General features: G+C 41.1%; 3 protein-coding genes, 1 long non-coding RNA gene and 2 other non-coding genes across 6 annotated transcripts; 3 read left to right on the top strand and 3 right to left on the bottom strand.

Annotated features, from left to right (window-relative positions):
• Nucleotides 1-614: 614 nt before the first annotated feature.
• On the bottom strand, nucleotides 615-3,897 carry LOC112256379. The gene is made up of 3 exons (XR_002954395.2): nucleotides 3,797-3,897; nucleotides 834-921; nucleotides 615-716 (listed from the first exon to the last, which is right to left on the bottom strand). It is a non-coding gene; the product is annotated as an uncharacterized LOC112256379 (long non-coding RNA).
• On the top strand, nucleotides 3,019-6,802 carry LOC112256378 (regulator of nonsense transcripts 3B). Its single transcript, XM_024429589.2, has 10 exons — nucleotides 3,019-3,311; nucleotides 3,630-3,736; nucleotides 3,817-3,923; nucleotides 4,442-4,537; nucleotides 4,636-4,746; nucleotides 4,891-4,934; nucleotides 5,037-5,225; nucleotides 5,337-5,482; nucleotides 5,574-5,904; nucleotides 6,107-6,802. Exons 1-10 carry the CDS (start codon nucleotides 3,198-3,200, stop codon nucleotides 6,215-6,217), a joined length of 1,356 nt encoding a protein of 451 aa, XP_024285357.1. The 5' UTR covers nucleotides 3,019-3,197; the 3' UTR covers nucleotides 6,218-6,802.
• A 600-nt stretch (nucleotides 6,803-7,402) lies between these two features.
• Nucleotides 7,403-10,220, top strand: LOC112256380 (60S ribosomal protein L39). Its single transcript, XM_024429590.2, has 3 exons — nucleotides 7,403-7,549; nucleotides 7,922-8,025; nucleotides 10,010-10,220. The coding sequence occupies exons 1-3, from the start codon at nucleotides 7,418-7,420 to the stop codon at nucleotides 10,056-10,058; spliced, it is 285 nt and encodes a 94-aa protein (XP_024285358.1). The 5' UTR covers nucleotides 7,403-7,417; the 3' UTR covers nucleotides 10,059-10,220.
• Nucleotides 8,119-8,208, top strand: LOC112257213. Its single transcript, XR_002954545.1, has one exon. It is a non-coding gene; the product is annotated as a small nucleolar RNA SNORA69 (small nucleolar RNA).
• Nucleotides 10,221-13,383: 3,163 nt separating the features above from the next.
• On the bottom strand, nucleotides 13,384-13,455 carry trnaq-uug. Its single transcript has one exon. It is a non-coding gene; the product is annotated as a tRNA-Gln (tRNA).
• A 5,563-nt stretch (nucleotides 13,456-19,018) lies between these two features.
• On the bottom strand, nucleotides 19,019-20,611 carry pttg1 (PTTG1 regulator of sister chromatid separation, securin). Its single transcript, XM_024430673.2, has 6 exons — nucleotides 20,480-20,611; nucleotides 20,010-20,094; nucleotides 19,665-19,807; nucleotides 19,499-19,580; nucleotides 19,251-19,412; nucleotides 19,019-19,177 (listed from the first exon to the last, which is right to left on the bottom strand). The coding sequence occupies exons 2-6, from the start codon at nucleotides 20,089-20,091 to the stop codon at nucleotides 19,092-19,094; spliced, it is 555 nt and encodes a 184-aa protein (XP_024286441.1). The 5' UTR covers nucleotides 20,092-20,094; nucleotides 20,480-20,611; the 3' UTR covers nucleotides 19,019-19,091.
• Between the last annotated feature and the right edge of the window lie 3,841 nt (nucleotides 20,612-24,452).

The raw sequence follows: 24,452 nt of genomic DNA, 5'->3' as shown, positions 1-24,452 counted from the left end.
TATGGGCTATTTGACCAAGAAGGGGAGTGATGGAGTGCTGCATCAGATGACCTGGCCTCCACTTTCACGTGACCTCAACCCAAATTAGATGGTTTGGGATGGGTTGGACCGCAGAGTGAAGTAAAAGCAGCCAACAAGTGCTCAGCATGTGTGGGAACTCCTTCAAGACTGTTGGAAAAGCATTCCAGGTGACTACCTCATGAAGCTGGTTGAGAGAATCCCAAAAGTGTGCAAAGCTGGCAAAGGGTGGCTACTTAGAAGAATCTAAAATCTCAAATATATTTAGATTTGTTTAACACTTTTTTGGGGGTACTACATGATTCCATATGTATTATTTCATAGTTTTGATGTCTTCACTATTATTCTACATGGTAGAAAATAGGAAAAATAAAAACCCTTGAATGAGTTGGTGTCCAAACTTTTGACTGGTACTGTATATACACATCATTGGTTCAGACAGACATAACATGTTATGATTATCAGTGAATAGGAGTAATTCCTTGGGAGTAATAGATAAATTACAATTGCCTATTGAATACACTGGACTGTAAACCCAATTAGTTTTTTTCGTCAGGTTTTCAACATAATGAGTAGTAACTAGACAAAGAAAATGATGAATTCAGACAATACAGAACTTTATTAATGTACAACAAATTAAAACATATTAAAATTCCATTCGTAGGTGAGATCTGGGATTAGTGGATGTTCTCAAATCCCTGTAAAGAAGAAATAGCTAGTTAGGCCTAAGCAATGGCTGACTGGTGGTCAATTGTAATAACGTTACAGTACTAAATTACTGCATTGACGTTTGAATTAATCGCTTAGCTATTTACCTTCAATTTGTAATACAAATCCACTCCCGACACTCGTCTGTCTCTCCATCAGATACCACTGGTATGGAACCCTGGCGATTCTCTTTTCCTAAGCAAAGGTTAAGGATAATAAGTGTTAACGCAGCTAATTTACGACTAGTATACAAAACTAGTTAATGGTACAACTTCAACCAGTTGAAAAATGAATATTTAGCTAGCTACTGCATTCATTCATAACATTGGTAAGCAACATTCTCTCACACCCCCCCGTTGGTCAATTTGTGGATCTGTGCAGTGAAAACCCCAGGAAGGATGAGACAAGCAGTCATGACGCCAAGACCGGGAAGTATTTCGTACCACATAGTTGCAACGTGAGTGAAGCAAGTGACAACCACGTTTATTTGTCAATCAGTTTTATGTGAGTGTCTGGCGGCCAAATACGACAGTTTTCTTTGCTAACATGCAAAGAAAGGCTACCAAAATGTTGACGGTCATTCGTTAATGAACTTTAAGCTGTTTTTGGATTTTTATATCACACCGCCATCCTATGGCATTGAGGTGTCAGTGCAGTACATACAGAATATAATACTTTTCCAATAAATTACATAGCTAGTCACATATATTGAACAAAAATTTAAATCCAACATGTAAAGTGTTGGTTTCATGAGCTTAAATAAAATATCCCATGCATTTTCCATATGCACAAAAAGTTTATTTATGGGGCAATAAAAGGCCTCTCTAAAATGTGCAGTTTTGTCACACAACACAATGCCACAGATGTGTCAAGTTTTGAGGGAGCGTACAATTGGCAGGAATGTCCACCAGAGCTGTTGCCAGAATTTAATGTTCATTCCTCTACTATAAGCCACCTCCAACATCGTTTTAGAGAATTTGACAGTACGTCCAACAGGCTTCGCAACAGCAGACCATGTGTAACCACGCCAGCCCAGGACCTCCACATCCGGCTTTTTCTTTTTCACCTGCGGGATCGTCTGAGATCAGCCACCCGGACAGCTGATGAGACTGTGGGTTTGCACAATGACGAATTTCTGCGCAAACTGCCAGAAACCGTCTCAGGGAAGCTTATCTGCGTGCTCATTGCCCTCACTAGGGTCTTGACCTGACTGCAGTTCGGCGTCGCAATTGACTTCAGTGGGCAAATGCTCACCTTCGATGGTCACTGGCACGCTGGAGAAGTGTGCTCTTCATGGATGAATCCCAGTTTCAACTGTACTGGGGAGATGGCAGAGCGTGTATGGCATCGTGTGGGCGAACGTTAATGTCAACGTTGTGAACAGAGTGCCCCCTTGTGGCGGTGGGGTTATGGTGTGGGCAGGCATAAGCTACGAATAACAAACACAATTGCATTTTATCGCTGGCAATTTGAATACACAGAGATACCGTGACGAGATCCTGAGGCCCATTGTCATGCCATTCATCTGCCTCCATCACCTCGTGCTTCATGCATGATAATGCATGGCCCCATGTCACAAGGATCTGTACACAATTCCTGGAATCTGAAAATGTCCCAGTTCTTCCTTGGCCTGCATACTCACCAGACATGTTACCCATTAAGCCTGTTTGGGATGCTCTGAATCGACATGTACCACAGTTTGTTCCTGTTAATATCCAGCAACTACACAGCCATTGAAGAGGAGTGGGACAACATGATACAGGCCTCAACCAACAGCCTGATCAACTCTATGTGAAGGAGATGTGTCAAGTTGCATGAGGAAAATGGTGGTCACACCATATACTGACTGGCTTTCTGATCCACGTCCCTTATTTTTAAGGTATCTGTGACCAACATATGCATATCTGTATTCCCAGTCATGTGAAATCCATAGAGTAGGGCTTAATGAATTTATTTCAATTGACTGATTTTCATTATATGAAATTGTTGCATGTTGCGTTCATATTATTGTTCAGTGTACTTACACCTACACTGCTGTTATTTACTTGGTACTTTGCATCCTCTGTCTTACATTATATGTAAATATTTGTGGCCAAAGTAAACCACATTGTTGTCTATCGACCCCCTTTTCTTAAATTTAAATTTTAAACCTAACCCTAACCACACTGATAATTTAAGGTTAGGCATAAGGTTAAGACAAACAAGCGAATTTTTGTTTTCATAAATGTTTACGATATAGCCGATTTGGACTTTGTGGCTGTGGTAACTAGTGGACACCACCCCACACCATCACTGACGCAACACACTTTCAAGTGTCGCAGAACGTCTCTCCCCGAGTCTCCTAGCAGCAAATCAACAAGCAGTTTTTGTTGTTGACCGATAGAAGGAACGAGCTAGCAGCAAGTTAGCAATCAAGCAATTAAACAAAGTTTATACAGGTCTGCAGATTGCTTGAAGTTTATGGCATAAATATGAAAGACGGCAAGGAAAATACTCGTCAGAGGGAGAAAAGGATGGAGATAAAATGCGAAAACATTGAAAAAATTGAGAAGCCAAAGCAGGAGAAGAAAGAAGTAATGACGAAGGTACCGTTACGCCAGCTATTGTAGTTGGCTCGCTAAACCAAAATGGCTAGCTACACGGATTTAATCTGGCAAGCTACTCCTGTATTGCTGGCTAGCTAGTAGATCAGGTGTAATTGGCCTGTAATTGAACTTCGTTAGCTAGTTATCTTTTGAATGTTGCCTATTGAAGAGTAACGTTAACCGATGTCTAAGTTAGTAAACCTGTTATAGTCAGCTAAACTAGCTAGTTACCGTTAACCAACGCTTAGAGGCTGAATCTGCTATTTTAACTATCTGGCTTGGATATTATCTTGATAAATTAACATTTGAGTGCCACAGATCATTATCCGACGTCTGCCTCCAAGCATAACCAAGGAGGAACTGGAGGAGCAATTGCAGCCACTTCCAGAAGTGGACTACTTAGAATTTTTCTCCAATGACAGCAGGTGCGTATAGTCTGAACGATTGTCAGTCAGAATCACATATTTTGTACCCTGGTTACTTACTTCGTTTTTCTTCTATACAGCATGTACCCCCATGTCTTCGCCAGAGCATACATCAACTTCAAGATTCAGGAAGATATTGTACTTTTCAGAGACCGGTTTGATGGATATGTGTTCGTTGATAATGGAGGTGTGATTCATTTAATTTCAATAAGCTAATGACATCTAAGTGTTGAGCATTAAACCAACATTGATTTTCCTGGTTATTAAACAACTAATTGGCTGACGTCTGTTAAATTATTTTAATTCCGTTTTGTTTTTTTGTGAGCCCAACGTAGCGTTTCTCTAGAGAAGTCAAATAATTCATGAGACAAATTGTCAAACTATTTGGGACACTGGGTGGAAGGGAGTTGTAGTTTTCATCACGCAAATATTCAACCTAGCTCAGCGCAGAAATGCGGTAATTTATCACAATGACCATAATCCATTGCGCCTGTTCCAACCCCCCATTAATGCATTTAATGTCATAAAATGTTTGTTTTTTAAAATCAAAATGGAAAACCGTGATTCTTTAAAATAATTTAACCAAACCAACCTCAAAGCACTAATAGCTTAGAACTAATAACAACCACGCAATATTAGCCTAGGCTATTGCAGCAGCTTCTGATTGCCTTGTGTGTTAATGCTGTGGCTTATTTTGTTTAACAGGGCAGGAGTATCCAGCCATTGTTGAATTTGCTCCTTTTCAAAAGATTGCCAAAAGGAGTAAGAAAAAGGATGCTAAAAGTGGAACAATAGATGAAGGTGAGAATGTTACATGAGGCATTTTATGGTTGGTTGCAATTGCACACCATTTAGATCCTCTAGCTCGAAAGTCCCACTGAGACACTTTGTTCTTTTAGATGCTGATTACAAGAAATTCCTGGAGATTTATAATGGTGATGATGAAAAGTTTACATCCACCCCTGAGACTCTACTGGAGGAAATAGAGGCTAAAACAAAGGAACTAGTAGGTATGTAAACATATTTTCTGGTTACATTTGGTTGACATCCAAGCCAGTTGGAACACTCTAGATGCGTGTCAATGTGAAATCAAGTAGTGTTCCCTGTGAAAGTGATATTTCAGTAATGGATGAGGCATGATTTTACCCCCCCAGCTAAGAAAATGACTCCCCTCTTGGACTTCTTAAAGAACAAACAGGTATGTGTAGCCTGTAGGAAATAATTATATATTTTAGCTGTGTTCTTGCATTATATGAGGCTGGATAGACTATTCATATGGCTTTTGTCTGCTGATGGTCAGAGAATCCGTGAGGAAAAGAAAGAGGAAAGGAGGAGACGAGAACTCGAACGTAAGCGCCTGAGGGACGAGGAACGTCGGAAGTGGAGGGAGGAGGACAGGAGAAAGCGCAAAGAAGCAGAGAAGTTCAAGAAAGGAGACAAACCTTCTGAGAAGGATAAAGACCAAGCGAAGGAGGTGCCAAAAATCAAGGTATGGAAAGGAGAAGAAATCCTGTCAAACTACTTGACTGTGTGATACAGGTGATCCCGAAGAATAACAGACTGCTCTTTTCATGTTTATCTGTTTTCTTTCTCCGTTCAGCTCTTGAGAAAACCAGACAGAGGAGATGATGTGGAGAAGTTAAAGAAACCTGAGAAGGACGAGATGAAAGATGACAGAGCTCCAGGGTGTCCTGATATGACGAAACGCCAAAACTTCGAAACCAGGGGGGACAGGGTATCACGGAAGTGAGGGGTCATCACCATTCATCTCTTTAATGTTACAGGTCTTTAACATAAAGGCTTACATTGTATTCATGTAAATGTTCTTGTCTTTCAGAGCTGATGAAGATGGACACAAAGACTTCAGAGAGCGTGACCTAGAAAGGGACAGAAACCGCGAACGAGACAAAGAGCGGGAGCGGCGTCAGAAAGAGAAGGAGCGCATCAGACGCCAAGACGAGGATAGGCGAAGGAGGAGGGAAAGGCACGATGGAGAGAACTCCTACAGAAAGCGAGAGGAAGAAGGGAAAAGGGAGAAAGAAGATCGTGTCTGGGAAAAGAGAAGGGGCGAGAATGCCGGGGACTCCGCAAGCCATACTGATAAGCCTAAAAAGTCAGAAGAAATCCTGAGGGAGGAGAAAGCTAAAAGAGATTGTTTAAGAAACAAGGTAATAACTTCATTCTTTCTTGGTATATAGTCAAATAAGCATTTTTCCTAATCAATCAATTCCTTGGGTTAATCGGGATATTCTATTACATTTGTTCCCTTTTCTCCTGATTTCCTATGTTGATCTGATCACATTCCTTAATAGTTTTGTGTATTTTTTTTTAGTCTCTTAACCACAGCGATTTCGTTCCCTTGTGCATCAGGATCGGCCTGCCATTCAGCTATACCAGCCAGGTGCCAGGAACCGAGGAGGAGAATCTCATGCTGGGGAGCGAAAGTCAGAGCGAGACCAAGAGAAGGGAGTTGAAGGATAAAAAAATGACCACAAATAAAGAATGATCAAACGATTGAGAGGAATCTGCTCTGAGCCAAGCAAACGGGTACCAGAGAGGCTGTTGCAGTAGTGCTTCTCCTGCAGAGCCACATCCCGTCCTCCCACTCCCAACCAGAGGACGGGATGTGACCATGGTGTCCCCCCTTAGTGCCTGAAGGTATCCCTCTTTTAATTTTGTTTATGGAGAAAAGCAATGGAAAGTTGGCGCTTTAATGTTTGCAGGAGTTTGGCTATGGGGCGGCAGGTAGCCTAGGGGTTAGAGCGTTGGACTTGTAACCGAAAGGTTGTAAGATTGAATCCCAGAGCTGACAAGGTAGAAATCTGTTGTTCTGACCCTGAACAAGGCAGTTAATCCACTGTTCCTAGGCAGTCATTGAAAATAAGATTTTGTTCTGACTTACCTAGTTAAATAAAGGTAAACTAAAATGAGACAAAGCCAACGCTCTAGGACCACATGAATTTAAAGTGACCGTACTACAGTATTGGTACACAGTCTGCTACACAGTTGTGAAGCACAGTTCTTATATTGAATAGGCTTTCACCCTCATTAGTTGTTCATACGTTTTAAAAAAAAAAATCACATACAATATGTTATTTAATTTATCAACAGTGTAGGAGTCTACTGGTTTAAATATATCCTGTTGCTTCTTTCAAAAACTAGGCATATTTTAGGTTTGTACATGTAGAAATTGGTTTTATATTTCCCCAACAAGTCCTTAATACTCTGTACGGGTAAAAACAATATTAAGCTATGTTATTTCACTCATTCAACAATTCAGGGGAATTAAAAAGTCATTTAATTTATAAATATAGAACTGTGAGCTATGCCTTGACTTGAGGCTGCACGCAACCCCTAATGGGTGACTATTAAGTTGTGGTGTTGTACGCATATACATCTTCATACATAAACAATGCTACAGTAACATTCTAATTGGAATAAGCATATATATAGATATTTATACTCATTTGTTTCATGATGGATGTAGCCTCGCTAAACAAGAGTTACAAATGAGCACAATAAAGAAAATATGGTTCTAAGTTGTGTATGGTATTTATTCAACATTCCAGATTGGTTTTTATGACAAACTACTGTAAATACAATTTGAGAACCATTCACTAATACTTTTTTACAAGTGGTACAAAAGCGTCATGTTAATGCAATGCGGGAGTGGTCCACTTGATGACGCTGTGTGCGCGTAGCGCAAGACTTTTCTACACTTTGCTTGGTTGGGATTGCCTACGTCACCAACGCTTCCCCTCCTTCTTTCTCTTCGGCCTCCGCCATTGGGGTGTAAGGACTGCGGACAAAATGGTAAAGTAAAATCTTATAACATCCTTGTCTACATGAGCGAAATGGATTATTGTTCATGGCATTTGCAGAAAGTGTTTTTAACGGCAACACCGAAAGCCGTTATATTGTCTTCAATACCAGTATTGAATTCATAAAAAGTAACGTTTTAGTAGCGTGTGGCCGTGTTGTCGATCAAATTTACTTTACTTCAAGAAGTATACTTCTTGCCGTCAAGACTTTTCTGCCTATAGTAATCTAGCTGTAACTGAAGTGCAACGAGTTAGTTGGCAGGTTTACCTAACGTAAGTGCAGCATGCCATGAAGGAAATGTAGGTTTGCATGTGATATATGTTACCCTAGTTAACTAACACAGCTCCATCCTCTTAATTTCAGTCGTCCCACAAGACTTTCAGGATCAAGCGCTTTCTCGCCAAGAAACAGAAGCAGAACAGGCCCATCCCACAGTGGATCAGAATGAAGACTGGCAACAAGATCAGGTATGTGTGTAGCTACATTCCTAGCATCCCGCTATCCGGTACAACGCATAAAATGGTCTGTTAACTAATGCTGATTGGATCCTTTGACCATCTAAAGCAGGTCTGCAATTACAGTACTCCAATCAGTGGGTGTGCTGTCATTAATCCTGCTGAGAGTAACATTCTACTTTGGAGTTCACACTTGGTCACATCACCAGTGATGAGGATTCTCTTTAGTAATGACAGTGCAATTACAACTACAGTATCATAGTTGTAGCCAGTAGCTTTCAGTTGATACTGGCCCGATGTTGCCACTAGCAAAATGTACCTTTTAATGTCAACGGGGCTCAAAGCTGCGACCGTTTGACTTGAGTTACAGTTCAACACCAATTTTTGTTCACAATTTGTTATATATTTATTCAAACAGTGGTGTGTATGCAACAATGTATGCAGGCCAGGTATTCAAAGTTTGGTTTGAAGTCTTGGTTGAATATTTGTAAAGTGAAATTCAGTCATGTGCTGTTTGACTACATTTCTAAAGCCCCTCCCCGCGCACACACACACACACACAAAAGCAACTGCCCAATTTAAATGTTGACTGCAAAGTAGGCCTACCTGTCCGAATGATATCATGATTTCTTTCAATGGCTGGACAATTGTTTAGTTAACTCTGCCGTCACATGTAGCCGACATTGTACAGTACAAAAACACTACTAGCCAAACACAACGGTCTCTTGCGATGCTCCATCTTTTTATTTCACCTTTATTTAACCAGGTGGGCCAGTTGAGAACAAGTTCTCATTTACAACTGCGACCTGGCCAAGATAAAGCAAAGCAGTGCGATGACAATGACAGAGTTACACATGGGATAAACAAACGTACAGTCAATAACACAATAGAAAATCTGTATACAGTGTGTGCAAATGGAGTAACGAGGTAAGGCAATAAATAGGCCATAGTAGCGAAGTAATTACAATTTAGGGAATTAACACTGGAGTGATGTGCAGATGTGCAAAAAAGTAAACAAAAAAACAATATGTGCATGAGGTAGTTCGTTAGAGAGGGCAACTACACTCTCCTTTAATATATTGTTCAGACCTCAAAAGGGGTATTCTGATGTGGTTTAAGTGTTGTTGACTTTGATCATCACATTTTTGTAATTTTGCAACTTTTGAAAAGGAACCTCAACAGAATTTACCAAAATATAAAACCTGAATTTAAGAATAAATAATTAATAGGGACTTAACTGTAGATTAACTGTTCAAAATTGCTAGCAATTAACGCCCTTTTTGAGATTGTTAGAATGTGTTTGCAGGGTAGGTTGTTATAGGTTACTTGCTCTGCCCGCAAGTATAAAGAGAATTTTAAATTATCAGCTGCTTTCCCAGGCCAATATTTTTTTTCATTTGGCGCCAGTAGCTTTCAGTTGGTACTGGCCCGATGTTGCCACTAGCAAAATGTACCTTTTAATGTCAAGCCCTACAAAGGCATGTTACTTTAAAATATGTCTAGTCATTATTAGCCTGGTTCCATGGAATGCAGGTACATTATGGGACACTGGTCAAGTCATTATTGCCCCAAAATTGGTGTGCCCAAATCACGTGCTGGTGCCATCAACTGGGAAAAGTTAATCTAGCACATTGACCGAGGAAATGATGTTCCTATCAAATAATATGTTTGAATGTCTTTTTGCCATGTTGGGGCTTATTTCTGCTGTGCCTCATTTCCTTGCTTTTGAGCATATGGAATAAATGGCATTTGGTTGATTTGCTTTACCAGTCAAATGCAGTTTGTCAGTGTAGTCTGGTTTTGTGAAATGACTTTAGTTGGATTTATGCATCTGCTCAGACAAATTGTAAAGAAACAATATGGTGTTTACAAATAAACAAGCCTAAATACAAACGGTCTACTATGGCCCTTGACTGGATTTCAATCTAATGCCACCATGGAGATTGCTTGTGTTGTATTATCAGTCTGCGTTATTCCTGGTTTCACTGTGTTCCAGGTACAACTCCAAGAGGAGACACTGGAGGAGGACCAAGCTGGGCTTGTAAATATACAGGTCTTCAGATCTCCAGCGTTCACAGCATCTTCACCTGCCAAGGCCACCACCTGCTAGAACCTGGAGAGGAAAGCCACGCTATCTTGAACGGCAGTCTTTTTGTACAAATACTCTGGTTATGCGCGTGTTTAACAATAAAAGATTTGCAAAACGAGATGTGGTTGAGTTTGTCTAACCTCAATTCGTCCTTTACTCTGGAAATGCTTTTTAAATGCTTCCAGTGCAAGCAAGTGTCTCTTATCCCCAAAGTTTGCCAGCCATGCATCATACTGGTGTTACCTACTTTATGACATTGTTGACATTAGCGCAACGCTCTACATTTGATTACAAGAAGGCATCCCACTCAAGTAAGGGTCACTGGGAATTGGCTAAATTACTAACTAGGCACCGTGTCCGTGTAATTTGTTGACGATTCAGATTTCCTTTGGAATGTTTACTTGGCATAACCCAAAATGTAAGCTAGTAAAATATGTATGACCTTGTGAAAGGGTTAATCGAAGCGAAGATTAGTGTTCTGTTTTTATATAATCCTATCAAATGACCATAACACCCTAAGAACAATTGTTAATTTTTTGTGCATTATCACATGTAATTTGTTGCATGATCTGTAAACCGGTATAGACTAATGGTGAAATATTTATGGGCCCTTCCTAACAATGCAGAAAAATAACGCAAGGAATAAATATACAATGATTAATGACGACTTCGCTATATACTCAGGGTACTGGGTTGATTTGCAGGAATACAAGGTAATTGAGGTATCATGTACATTTTAGGTAGGTGTAAAGTGACTAGGCAACAGAATAGATGAGCAGTACCTGCACTGTATGTGATTTGTCAAGAGTTGGTGCAGATGGTTCTGTAGCTAATTAACTATTTAGCTGTCTTCTGGCTTGAGTAGAAGTTGTTCAGGGTTCCGTTGGGTCCAGATTTTGTGCATCAGTATTGCGTTCTGTGCGGTAGAGAGAACAGCCTGATATGGGTAGTTGAAGTCTGACAATTTTTAGGGCCTTCCTCTGACACTGCCTGTGCCAGAGAGCTTGGCCCCAGTAATGTACTGGGCAGCATGCACTACACTTAAGTGCCTTGCGGTCGGATGCCAAGGAGTTGCCATATCAAGCGGTGGATAGTCAAGATGCTCTCGGTGGTGCAGCTGTTGAACTTTGAGGGCCCATGCCAAACCTTTTCAGCCTCCTGGGGAAGAGGCGTGTAAGGCCCTTTTCATGACGGTTTGTGTGTTTTTAAATTATAAACTGGTTAGTTCGAGCCCTGAAAGCTGTGGTATATCAGACCATATGATTTGTTTCTAATGACTAATTGTCTAATTACTTTGGTAACCAGTTAATAGCAATAGAGCTCTGGATTTTATGGTATACAGTGTATAGACAATATACTATGGCTAAGGGCTATATCCAGGCACTCCTCGTTGTGTCCTGATTTACAACAGCCCTTAGCCATAATATATTGGACATATACCACACCGCATCGGGCCTTATCTAACGTCTCTAGTTCTGTAGCACTTGCTTACACGACCTGCAGAAAGTGTCAAAATTAGGCTTTCAAGAAAGCTTATACAAAATCAGCATAACTCATTTTTGATCAAAGAGCACACTTGTGCATGCCGTCAATAAAAGTTTTATTTAATGAAATAACATTTTTAAATACAATCAAGTCTAAAACAACACATTTGTTGTTTGCAAGAAACGGTTCCACTGCTGTGCTGCCCATAATCAGATTGGTTATTCACCAATAGATTGGTTATTCACCAATTATAAACTGGTTGGTTCGAGCCCTGAAAGCTGCAGACCGTGGTTTATCAGACCCTATATCATGGTTATGACAACATTTAGTTTTACTGGTCTAATTACATTCGTAACCAGTTTATAATAGCAGTAAGGCACATTGGGGGTTTGTGATATATGGCCAATATACCACGGCTAAGGGCTGTGTCCGAGTACTCAGTGTTGCGTCCTGTGTAAGAACAGCCCTTAGCCATGGTATATTTGCCATATACCACACCCTTCGGGCCTTATTGCTTAAGTGGCTTAGCATACTATGCGTAAAAGCGCAAATGCGTGAAAGTCTACAAGCTATGATCAATGTGACTCGTGATAAAGACACTTGATTTTGCGTGAAAAAAGTACCTTTGTGTGGCCATCTGACCTTTAACTTTTGTTCACAAAAGACAAGGATGGGGGAAAATAACTCCTTAGATGACCCGCGCCATCTGCCATTCCTCCGAGTCCGATCTAAGTAGACTGGATCGTCTCTCTCATCACTTAATTCTGACTTGGGCACTAGCGTGGCACTGCACGCAATGTTGTTATTGGGGTTTTGCAAACGCACCCTACCATGCGCATCGTCCCAAGTGCTAAGAAGCTCCATCTCCTCTGCGGTGTTGCCCTTCAGATGATTTCATAGTTTCCATCTTCAACACATACCATCCGTGCGTGCTGCACGGGGTCCAGAGCCCAAACATCCAAGCAACTTCCCTTATTAAAGACGCATTGGAACATCTTGATAACATAACACAAATCCACCGGACGAGTTGTTCAATAGTAAGTCCTTCAAGTGTCTTACGCAGAGCGAGCCTCTCTGCTCCACGGACAGCTCTGAGATGCGTTACTGCTGGTCTCACACACCTCTGGCTGTCTCTGCTACCTTGATCTTCCTGTCGAAGCATAATTCGCCGTACAGGCAGGGAATGCCCTCACACCCACTCTTGTCCATTATCTTTATTAGTTGATTCAGATCCAAACTCCAATGCGCATCCGCCTGGTAAGTAAGGATTGCAAATGTGTCGCAGAGTTGTATGCTGTCGTCTTACTGATGGCACTGTTATACACGTTGCTTGACTTATAGTTGAAGTCGGAAGTTTACATAAACTTAGGTTGGAGTCATAACTCGTTTTTCAACCACTCCACACATTTCTTGTTAATTAACAAACTATAGTTTTGGCAAGTCGGTTAGGACATCTACTTTGTGCATGACACAAGTCATTTTTCCAACAATTGTTTACAGTCAGACGATTTCACTGTATCACAATTCCAGTGGGTCAGAAGTGTACATACACTAAGTTGACTGCCTTCAAAGTTGACAGAAGAGGAGTATGCCACTGCATAATGAAGGTAGGTCCTATCGAGATTTGAACTCGGATCGCAGGATTCAGAGTCCTGAGTGCTAACCATTACAACATAGAACCCTGTGCAGAGTAATTACTGAAGTGTTCAGATTTTACTGTCATTTGTTCACGGGATGAATAGCTGGAGATGAGATGATTGGTAGGCCATGTGAATAATTCAGCACAAAATCTAGGAAGGTTCTACCGAGATTTGAACTCGGATCACTGGATTCAAAGTCCAGAGTGCTAACCATTACACCATAGAACCGCATTCTAAATCCATTTGGGAATTATATAGAAAAATATTCCTGCGTTTTAATTTGCAACTGTCGACTGTCATTCCTTCACGTGTTGTAAATACTTCCAACTGACAACAATCTTTGGACAGCTATATTCTAGTTCCACGAGGGAGAGTAATTCACATGGTAGGTCCTACCAAGATTTGAACTCGGATTGCATGAATCAGAGTCCTGAGGGATAACCTTTACAACATAGAACCTTGTACTGAATACTCTGTGATGGGTTAAGATTTTACTCTCCTTGGTTAACCAGAAAAACACAGAAAATATTTTCTGGTTAGAACCGGTATCAACTGGTCTACACTACCATGTAACAACTTGGAAATCTGCATATTTCCAACACAATTGATGTGATGAGGGAGAAAAAGAAAATCTGAAATACTTTCAGTTCTTTGGGGGGCAGCAAGTTTTCAATTAAACATCTTGGAAAATTCCCGAAAAGATGTCATGGCTTTAGAAGTTTCTGATAGGCTAATTTACATAATTTGAGTCAATTGGAGGTGTACCTGTGGATGTATTTCAAGGCCTACCTTCAAACGCAGTGCCTCTTTGCTTGACATCATGGGGAAATCAAAAGAAATCAGCCAAGACCTCAGACAAATTGTTGTTGACCTCCACAAGTCTGGTCCATCCTTGGGAGCAATTTCCAAATGCCCTAAGGTACCAGGTTCATCTGTACAAACAATAGTACGCACGTATAAACACCATGGGACCAAACAGCCATCATACCGCTCAGGAAGGAGACACGTTCTGTCTCCTAGAGATGAACGTATTTTGGTGCGAAAAGTGCAAATCAATCCCAGAACAACAGCAAAGGACCTTGTGAAGATGCTGGAGGAAACAGGTACAAAAGTATCTATATCTAAAGTAAACCGAGTCCTATATCGACATAACCTGAAAGGCCACCCAGCAAGAAAGAAGCCACTGCTCCAAAATGGCCATAAAAAAGCCAGACTACAGTTTGCAACTGTACATGGGGACAAAGATCGTACTTTTTGGAGAAATGTCCTCTGGTCTGACGAAACAAAAATAGAACTGTTGGCCATAATGACCATTGTTATGTTTGGAGGAAAAAGGGGGAGGCTTGCAAAGCCAAAGAACACCATCCCAACCATGAAGCACGGGGATGGCAGCATCATGTTGTGGGGGTGCTTTTCTGCAGGAGGGACTGGTGCACTTCACAAAATAGATGGCATCATGAGGATGGGAAATGATGTGGATATATTTAAGCAACATCTCAAGACATCAGTCAGGAAGTTAAAGCTTGGTTGCAACTGGGTCTTCCAAATGGACAATGACCCCAAGCATACTTCCAAAATTGTGGCAAAATGGCTTAAAGACAACAAAGTCCAGGTATTGGAGTGGCCATCACAAAGCCCTGACCTCAATCCCATATAAAATTTGTGGTCAGAACTGAGAAAGCGTGTGCGGGCAAGGAGGCCTACAAACCTGACTCAGCAGCTCTGTCAAGGAGGAATGGGCCAAAATTCACCCAACTTATTGTGGGAAGCTTGTGGAAAGCTACCCAAAATGTTTGACTCAAGTTAAACAATTTAAAGGCAATGCTACCAAACATGTGTATGTAAACATCTGACCCACTGGGAATGTGATGAAATAAATAAAAGCTGAAATAATTATATTATTCTGACATTTCACATTCTTAAAATAAAGTGGTGATCCTAACTGACCTAAGACAGGGAATTTTACTAGGATTAAATGTCAGGAATTGTGAAAAACTGAGTTTAAATGTATTTGGCTTAGGTGTATGTAAACTTCCGACTTCTACTGTATATATGGGGCATACAACAATCTCATCTCTGGAGATTTTGTTGCAAAGAGACAATAGATTATTTATTCTGGTATTGCCCCTATGTAGCTTGTTTCTGGTCACAGGTTCAGGAATGGTAAAAAAATATATTAAAAAAATCACAACATACTTGAAATTAACCTGATTAATCCCGTCGGTCAGAAAAAAACATTTTCAGTTATATGGCTCTAAAACTTTTACTGAATGATCTACCAATGCATTTACAGCAAATGTTGAAATAATAAAGGGTCTCAATGAATGATGTGCAGTGTCACATGTTTATTGTAAATTGTCACATGACCAGAGCTGTTTACTTCCTGGTTGCACCATGAGAAGAGGATGGCTGCATCAAAGCTACCAAACAACAGGTTAGTAAAGTATGTTAACATAAAGATAGGACAAAGATTTTTGGTACACATCATCTTTAAGGTGTCTAGTATTGATATATGCATTTGCAATTACTCAACTCTGTTCAGTGTGGTTATAGAATGTGTAAACATGTTGACGGCAACAATAGTGACCGGGGGGATAACACAGTGCATCTTGGTATACACATAGTTATACACATACCATGTTATTGTTTTACCTAACTTTATACTCTGTTCTTTCTTTTAGTTTCACTTTGAGTCAAGTTCTGGATATGTTTAATCTAGGTGACTGCCCAGACAAGGCATGCAACATTGCAGTTATCCCTCAAAATGAGAAAGATGCTGTCCTGAGTGATTGTGATAGCGATGGGTCAGATATGGACTATGGACAGGCCATTTGCCAGCCAGGCTGTTGAATGCATATGCTGAACCTATGCAAACTGATCATGACAGGAACAACGTTATCAGTGATTATGACCCACCCTCTCCATTGTTGATAATGGGCCTCTACCAGCCAGAGGGTCCAGTCAGAAGAGCCAAGGGCCTCTACAAGCCATAGGGGTCAGCCAGAAGAGCCAAGGGAAAAGTTGCGGGTGGTCAAAAATAAAGATTGAGTGTTCAAACGATCGAAGAGGCCTGCCACCGATGTGATTCCAAAACACATAGTATTCAGCCCAAAAATGCAGAAGTTTGGCACGAAACCACTGAGCCACGGAAGGAGATCTTTACTGGCCGCTACTGTTGAAGATCAGGCAAGATATAACAAAGCTTCTCACTGGCCAATCAACACGATGCACCGGTTCAGGAGAAGCCGCCATTGAAGAAAATAAAAGTCGACAATCAAGACAATCAAAATGACTGAAATGTTTTTGGAAAAGAAAGGTCAATTGATTCAAGACATACTGTATGACAGTAGATATACCAGGACTGACTGATCACAGTTCAAAACAGTGATGCACAAACTAATCTTGCACTTGGTTCTGAAGCCTACATATATATATATATATATATATATATATATAAATATATATATAAATATATAAAAAAGCACTCATTGTGCAGTGGCACTTTTTAAATATATATTGTATTTTGGTCAGTGTAGGCCTCTACTTGAATGCATATTCTACAGGCTACCTCTATCCTAAATGTTACCTTTATGTTCAGTGGGAATGAATCACATGACTGCTATACAGTTGTTAGTGAATGTTGCACTAAAATGTCACAGTGACAATGTTACAATGAATATTGCACTAAAGTACAAGTTCAAATGTTACAATAAAGTTACAATATTGTTTCAATACATGTTGCACTAAAGTAACAATGTTGAAATACGTTGGTTGTTTTTTTGTCTTTGCTCTCATTATTCATATCGTGTTGTCTAAGGGTTTTTGATGTGTAAAATAGTCACACTAGAATGTGACGGAACATTCTAGAGGCAATGCTGGGGACTGCCAGTGACAGAGTTTTAAATGTGTTAATAACTGGGTTGGGATTTATAAGATCTTTGATAACTGCATAGGAGAAATATGTTAATTTAATATACGTAACATCCCACCGGTGACAACTTTGACCGACCATAAAATACGTTTCCACCTACTTTTCCATTCAAATTTAATAAATTAATGATTGATTACTTCAAAGGGTGTCATATATATATATATATATATATGTATTCATACACATAGCTCATATATTATACAGAGGCAAACTAAACCGCCTGACTCAAGTCATTTTACGTACCCCTGCTAAAACAGGAACCAGCTCACACACCCAGCCCCCCTCAGCTCTTTTGTCTCACGACCCCAGGAAACACAGACATTCCATCGCACGAACACATACACCCAGCCATAAAACTGCCCCCTCTCTGTTGTCCTGCCTCACGATCTCCTGACACACAAATACCTTCTTGCATAAACACACACACCTCACCCCCCCTCTACTGGTCGGGTGCCCAGAGCAGAAGACTCTGCTGCGCACCACTGGGGCTCCTGCTCTGGCTAGAGCAGGTCCGCCTCCAACCCTTCGGGACCATTCAGAAGACCAACACGACAAGACTCCACCTACATATTCCATGTATAAAATCTGCTGTAACCAATGTCTAGGTCCATTTTTTCACCTAACTCCCTGAGTTATGCGAATAGGTCCGTGCACGGTAAAACGGCAGGACAAGATATCTTTGACCTTAATAAACTGCCTTTTGTTACAACTGAAATCCACTCTGTCCAGCGTCCGTGATTTGGTCTCAACTCTCCAGTATTTGAACTCGAACACTTGATTTGGAGATATGTCTGGGGAAAATTCAGGTTTAAATGGGTTAATATAAAATAGCAGTGTTGGGTGATTTGTAAAGCCATAGTCGGTCAATAAATATACTCGTAAAGGTTTCTCTTTAGCGCACAATCTGGGGATACAATACGATTGTAAGGTTCAAAAATTGTAAATCAAAGCACAATTGAAAAATACATGGCACATGGAAACCTAAAGATGGTCTATGGTGTGATGGCCTGAGGGTTATGATTAAATATCTTGTGTTTGGTAATGTATGACTGCTTTTATATTAAAGTACCATATATATGCACAATATACACTACCATTCAAAAGTGTGGGGTCACTTACATTTTTGAATAAGCACGTTTGTTTATTACAATCCCTGATCAGAAGAGTGTAGGAAATTACTATTGTAGCTGAAAACAGCTGATTTTGAATGGAATATCTAGAGCGTTGTACAGAGGCCCATTATCAGCAACCATCACTCCTGTGTGCCAATGGCATATTGTGTTAGCTAACCCAAGTTTATTTACAAATGCTAATTAGAAAACCCTTTCGCAATTGTTGGCACAGCTGAAACCTTGTGCTAATTAACGCAATTAAACTGGCCTTTCGACTAGTTGCGTGTCTGGAGGTCATTTGTGGGTTTGATTACAGGCTCAAAATGGCCAGAAAAGACCCTTCTGAAACCCGTCAGTCTATTCTAGTTCTGAGACATTAAGACTATTCCATGCGATAAATTACCAAGAAACTGAAGATCTTGTACAACGCTTTGCATAGATTATGCTAGATCATGTACTTGGTATAGTCCACACCTAACATTAACTTGTGTTAATAGTGTAGTCTACATGAAATACCTTAGCCCCAGTTCTGTTCCCAGTCTTGCCAACTCATGGTCATTGGGGCATCAGTGACCATAGTTAGCAAAACAGCAGCACAGACAAGTCTTGGACCAGGTAAAGAATTCCCGAAAGTACTGCTCACACATCCTAAATGATACACCTTGAATAGGTATGCAATAATCCCAAAATAAGTGTCAGATTTGCATCAGCCAATGCAACACATGAAATTAAAAATCAGTAACACTAGTCAGGATTTCATAAAAACTTTATTGATTAAAAAAGACAAACAGTAGGTGGAAAAACTGTACAAAGCTATAGACTCAGTATTCATCCATCTCTGGGGGCAGGTCAATGGTCAGCTTGTTGATAGTTTGAAGGAATGCATCCAATTCCATAGCACAATTGTCTGAGGAAAAAAGGAAACTGAAATGACAAACGGACAATTCCAGTTTAATTGAACCTCAAATCCTGAAACGAACCTGAGCGTGGTAGGTTCTTCAACGGAGAAATACATGTGTATGTCTCAAGCACTTCAAAGTCCTCTTCAGGCAGAGATGGCATTTCTGGGAGACGTACCAGTCCAGGAAGCACAAGATGACTCAGGCAAACCACATCCTCTGGGATGACATAGTTCTCAAACTCTAGAACCACAAAGTTAAAAAAGTTAGTGGGTGGTTATCAGAAAGGTGGCAGGATATCAAAGGGTAAAACACCAGAGTTAACTTACCAAGTGGGTCATAGGGGATAAACCTCTCAATATCTGGGTATTCTTCTATTTTGGTCTGAGGGAGGGTTTTAACTTTTGTTTCCTGAAGAGAAAAATCATGATTACTATACAGATCTAGGCACACATCACCTAGCAAAAATAATTTGTCAAATTGTGAGCTTATGACCTGTGTCTCAAGGAGTTTGTTCTTCTCTTGTCCATTTAGAGCTGGCATTGATGGGATCTTGTTCACTGCTCCCAAAGCCTTACGACCAGACTGTAAAGGAGCATGAAACTTTTTTCCAGTTACAGGAGTCTTCAAGAGGTTCTCTGTAAGCATATATTTTAAGTGGTAAATAGGTTGAGCAAAGTATACACTTAACAATCAGGGACAATAGTTTACATTTGACTGTCTCAGATGGTAACAGAAGTGCATGTGTTCTCATGGTGGTTTAAACACCCAATGTAGCCTTGATTATGAAAACAGACAAACGAAGGTAAATAATTGACAATTGTAAGAAGGGCAGAGTACCTGGAACAGATTGCAACCGCTGGCGCATCTTCAGGGCAGGTGTATGGAGGGTTGCATTTCTCTCAGTGAAGATTGAAGCCATTTCCTTTTTGGGCAAGTGGTAATTAGTAAAATCCTGTTAGCTAGCTAAACAGACATTTCAGACAATTTGCTACCTAGGCTAGTCATTATCAACTATCAGGGAGTCCAAATACGCTTGAGGTTTATGACAACCCGAGAGTAACGTTAGTGAGGACAGCGTCCAAGTTCGATCAGATCATCTTTGGTTTGGTTGGTGGAAGGCATGACTAGTTAGCAGCCTTATTACTCCAGGGAGGCCTGTAACGTTACAGATATCCCGCTGCTAGCTAGCGGGGATGGCTTTTGTCATTCAAAAGCGAGAGCAAGATATTTACATTGCTAATAAATGTGCAAACTCACTGTCAATTACACACCGTTTGGTGGCTAGTGGTCATATGAGTGCAGCTTACCGTTCTCTTGTCCAGTATCTTTGGGCTTGCCCGTTTGTTTTGTTTTGGATAAGCGGAAATGTCTTCGCGGCTTCCTTTTTAAACTGCGCCTCTCGTCATCCCATTGGTGTACGTGCGCACCGGGGGAGCCAATCGCACAGGAGCTGTAAACGTGGAATAATGCGATGCCTCTTCTCTCTGCTTGAGATGATAATAAGGCTTTTGTGTAACAGTTACCTCCCAAATGAAAACAGAAACAGACAAACATACATACGTGTGACCAATATTTATATCACGCTTGTTCTGAAGAAGTAGCATCAATTGGGATCAGAAGTTATATTATAGTTTAGGTCTATGATCATAAAGCTATAAACTCAATCACAACAGGCGAAGGCTATCAATCAAAATGGTTTGGCTAGTCAGACATTTTTTCAAAAACGTTTCAACAAGACTGGTAATATAACAATTTCATGACAATGACCAGGGCACTACAATAGTAGATTTGCATCCACCTCTACCACAAACAATCTATTAAATGTTTTTCTGTGTGCATATAACAATTTTCACTTATATAAAACAGCCTGATATTATCACTGATGCAAAAAATATTTTCACAGTTTTTTCATATCTGTTTTCCCCTTCATATGTCATAATCCTCCTTGTATAAAGTGTAGCATTCGGTGGAATGGCTACTGGCCTTCATGAAAATGCCACGAATTTTAGAAAATTACAAGTATTTTATGGTATTTTACTGGTCCAGCCGCTCCAGCCAACCCAGAAGGTTCCAATGAAGGAAAATAGGGGAGAGAACCTATTGGGATGTATGGCATTTTTTAGTTGTGCAAACATTAATTCATCAGTTTAACATAGTTTATACTGATATGCCCACCCTTTAAAAAAAGTTTATATTTCAATTAATTATCTTGCAGTTCTGTAAAAAAAATATTGGAGGACAGGTAGGAACATTCTCTCGTGTATGTCTGTTGTACTATGCAGTTTCCATTACCGTTCTCTTGGCAGCGGGATATTATGTTGGCAGCACGATCCCGGATGATTTTTTCTAAAAATAAGAGTCCTATTATAAAGAAATACATGCTACATTTTGGGAATATAAATTGTTGTACTCTAGTGCAGTACAAGTGTTTTTCACAGCATTGAAGCCACCTTGAGTAACTAATAGTAACTTTCACGAAGAAGAAACATATTCGAAAAACAGATGTTTTAGGCTTAGTTACAGTGAAACACGTCAATTCTAGTCTTCATTTTGACAGTTCGTTGCAAAAGTGATTATATGTTGGTTTTATAGTACTAACTAAATCGACCTCTTTTTGTCCCTAGCGGTTCAACTCTACCATTGAAATAGTGATGTAGAGAGATCCTCGACATCATCTCAAAGGAGGGGTTCGGTATGAAATACCTACACTTCCTTCTAGATGTGCTGGGTGGTACCAACTCAAGGTATTTGGCGATGGTATTGGTCTTTGGAGTGTACCAATATAATCTGCATGATGCTTCCTTGACTAGACTACTGATTGATGTTACACAAAATTCAAAAGGCACACTACCAGTTTCAACGTTTTTGCTTGCTCGTTTCATACACATCTATGTGCTTTACCGAAGAAATTAAACATGTAGGCTATGAGGATTTTATGTTTATATTCATAGCTACATCCATCGTAACAAGAAATATATATTGATATAGATGACGGTGGTCATGTCAACTCGGATTTTTTTCTTAACCTCTATGACTGATTGGTTGCACAGACATATTGATCCGCTAAAACAGTTGCCTCATAGTAGAGTGAATGCGGGTCCGGACAGAGATCATTGCAGCGCATTCGGAATATTTCATGCTGCGGGCGGACAGAAATACAATTTTGTGATAAATTGTTTTTGTTGAACCGCAGGTTATTTGTAAACAGTCGTATTTCTGCGTTGTATGTGTTAGCCTACGTATTGTATTAAAATCACACTTTTGTCGCATTATTCACACTCTCAGAATTCGCTGTTTCAAGATAAGATAACTAAATGGGACAACCACATATCTCAGTCATAGTGGTACATTCTTCCTCAATAAGGTAGAGATCAGTAAGGTCAGAGCTACTAAGGAGGGGAAAAAGTCAAGTGCTAGTGGTAGGGGTGGGACGGCCAAGATACCAGAGGTGTCAGAACGGAGTGCTTGGAGTGCCTCAGGTTGGGGTGTAGAGTCGGAGCAAAGCCTGAAGGTAGGGAGAGGCAGTTCCTCTTGTTGCTCCTTAGGTAAGTACCATGGTCTTACAAGTTTTGACTGGAAGCCAGTGGAGTGTGCAGAGGAGCGGGGTGACATGGGAGAACTTGGGAAGGTTGAACACCAGGCAGGCTGTGGCGTTCTAGATAAATTGCGGGGGTTTGATGGCACCAGCAGTGAGCCCAGCCAACAGCAAATTGCAGTAATCCATATATGCGATGACAAGTGCCTGGATTAGGACCTGCGCCGCTTCCTGTGTATGGTAGGGTCGTACTCTATGGATGTTGAAGTGAATGAACTTGCAAGAGCGAGTTACTGCGTTGATGTTTGCAGATAACAGCAGGGTCACCCAAGGTTCATTGAACTATGGGAGGGGGATGCCATGGAGTTGTCAACCGTGATGGAGAGGTCAGGGAGCAGACAAGCCTTCCCAAGGAGGAAGAGGAGCTCCATCTTGTCGAGGTTGAGCTTGAGGTGGTGGGCCGACACGCAAGCTGAGATATCTGCCAGGCATGTAGAGATGCGTGTCGCCACCTGGGTGTCAGAACGGGGGAAGGAGAAAAGTAGTTGAGTGTCATCCGCATAGCAATGATAGGAGAGATCATGTGAGGATATAACGGAGCAGAGTAACTTGGAGAGGGCTTAGAGAGGAGAGGGCTTGGAACCGAGCCCTCAGGGACACCAGTAGTGAGAGTACGTGGTGCAGACACAGATCCTCTCCATGTCATCTTGTAGGAGAGGCCTGCCAGGTAGGATGCAATCCAAGTGTACAGCCATGAGAGGGTGGAGGGGAGGATCTGATTGATCACAGTGTTGAAGGCTGCGGATACATCTAGGAGGATGAGAATAGAGGAGAGAGACTCAGTATTGGCAGTGCGGAGAGCCTCCATGACACAGAGAAGAGCAGGCTCGGTTGAGTGACCCATCTTGAAGCCTGACTGGTCAGGGTCAAGAAAATAGTTCTGAGAAAGATAGCAAGAGAGTTTGGTCAGAGACAGCATGCTCAAGGGTTTTGAAAAAGAAAAGAAAGAAGGGTTACCGGTCTGTAGTTTTTGACGTCAGAGGAATCGAGTTGGTTTCTTGAGGAGGGGAGTGAATCGGATAATTTTGAAGTCAGTGGCGACGCCAGTGGTCAAGGACGAGTTAATGAGGGAAGTGAGGAATGGGACAAGGTCTCCAGAGATGATCTGGAGAAGGGAGGAGGCAATGGGGTCGAGCGGGCAGATTGTGGGGCGGCCAGGTGTCACTAGTCACAAGATTTCATCTGGAGAGAGGTCAAGGCGTCGGGGAGTTCCGTGTGAGTGGGACACATGGACTCAATAGGCTGAGTGAATGAGGATGTTGTCAACCTTCTTTTCAAAGTAGTCATCCGCATAAAGGGATGGGGGGGGAGTTGAAAGATTAAGGAGGGAGGAGAAGGTGGAAAATAGTTTCCTAGGGTTAGAGTGATAGAAAGTGGCTTTAGCAGTGGCTACAGAGGAAGATAAGGTAGAGAGGAAGGAGTGAAAGGATGATAGGTTCTCCGGAAGTTTAGTTTTCCTCCATTTTCACTCAACTGCCCGCAGCCCTGTTCTGTAAACTCACAATGAGTCCCTCAGCCACAGAGCAGGAGGGGAGGGGAGGGCTGAGCCGGCCGGGAAGAAAGGGGACAGTGCGTGTCATAGGATACGTAAAGGGAGGAGAGTAGGGTCGAAGAGGCAGAATCAGGAGACAAGAGGGAGAGATGATAGGATAGAAGAGGAAAGAGTAGTAGGAGATACAGAGCGA

Source organism: Oncorhynchus tshawytscha, linkage group LG08 (genome assembly GCF_018296145.1).
Source record: "Oncorhynchus tshawytscha isolate Ot180627B linkage group LG08, Otsh_v2.0, whole genome shotgun sequence".
Taxonomy (NCBI): domain Eukaryota; kingdom Metazoa; phylum Chordata; class Actinopteri; order Salmoniformes; family Salmonidae; genus Oncorhynchus; species Oncorhynchus tshawytscha.
This window is presented reverse-complemented; position numbering and strand designations above follow the sequence as displayed.

Coding starts and splice junctions, on each gene's coding strand:
- LOC112256378 (XM_024429589.2), top strand. CDS start 3,198: ATGAAAGACGGCAAGGAAAATACTCGTCAGAGGGAGAAAAGGATGGAG. Junction 5,226..5,336: donor AGGAGGTGCCAAAAATCAAG/GTATGGAAAGGA, acceptor TTCTCCGTTCAG/CTCTTGAGAAAACCAGACAG. Junction 5,905..6,106: donor GAGATTGTTTAAGAAACAAG/GTAATAACTTCA, acceptor CTTGTGCATCAG/GATCGGCCTGCCATTCAGCT.
- LOC112256380 (XM_024429590.2), top strand. CDS start 7,418: ATGACGCTGTGTGCGCGTAGCGCAAGACTTTTCTACACTTTGCTTGGT. Junction 7,550..7,921: donor TAAGGACTGCGGACAAAATG/GTAAAGTAAAAT, acceptor TCTTAATTTCAG/TCGTCCCACAAGACTTTCAG. Junction 8,026..10,009: donor AAGACTGGCAACAAGATCAG/GTATGTGTGTAG, acceptor ACTGTGTTCCAG/GTACAACTCCAAGAGGAGAC.
- pttg1 (XM_024430673.2), bottom strand. CDS start 20,091: ATGGCTTCAATCTTCACTGAGAGAAATGCAACCCTCCATACACCTGCC. Junction 19,808..20,009: donor GCGGTTGCAATCTGTTCCAG/GTACTCTGCCCT, acceptor ATATGCTTACAG/AGAACCTCTTGAAGACTCCT. Junction 19,178..19,250: donor GAAGAACCTACCACGCTCAG/GTTCGTTTCAGG, acceptor TTTTTTCCTCAG/ACAATTGTGCTATGGAATTG.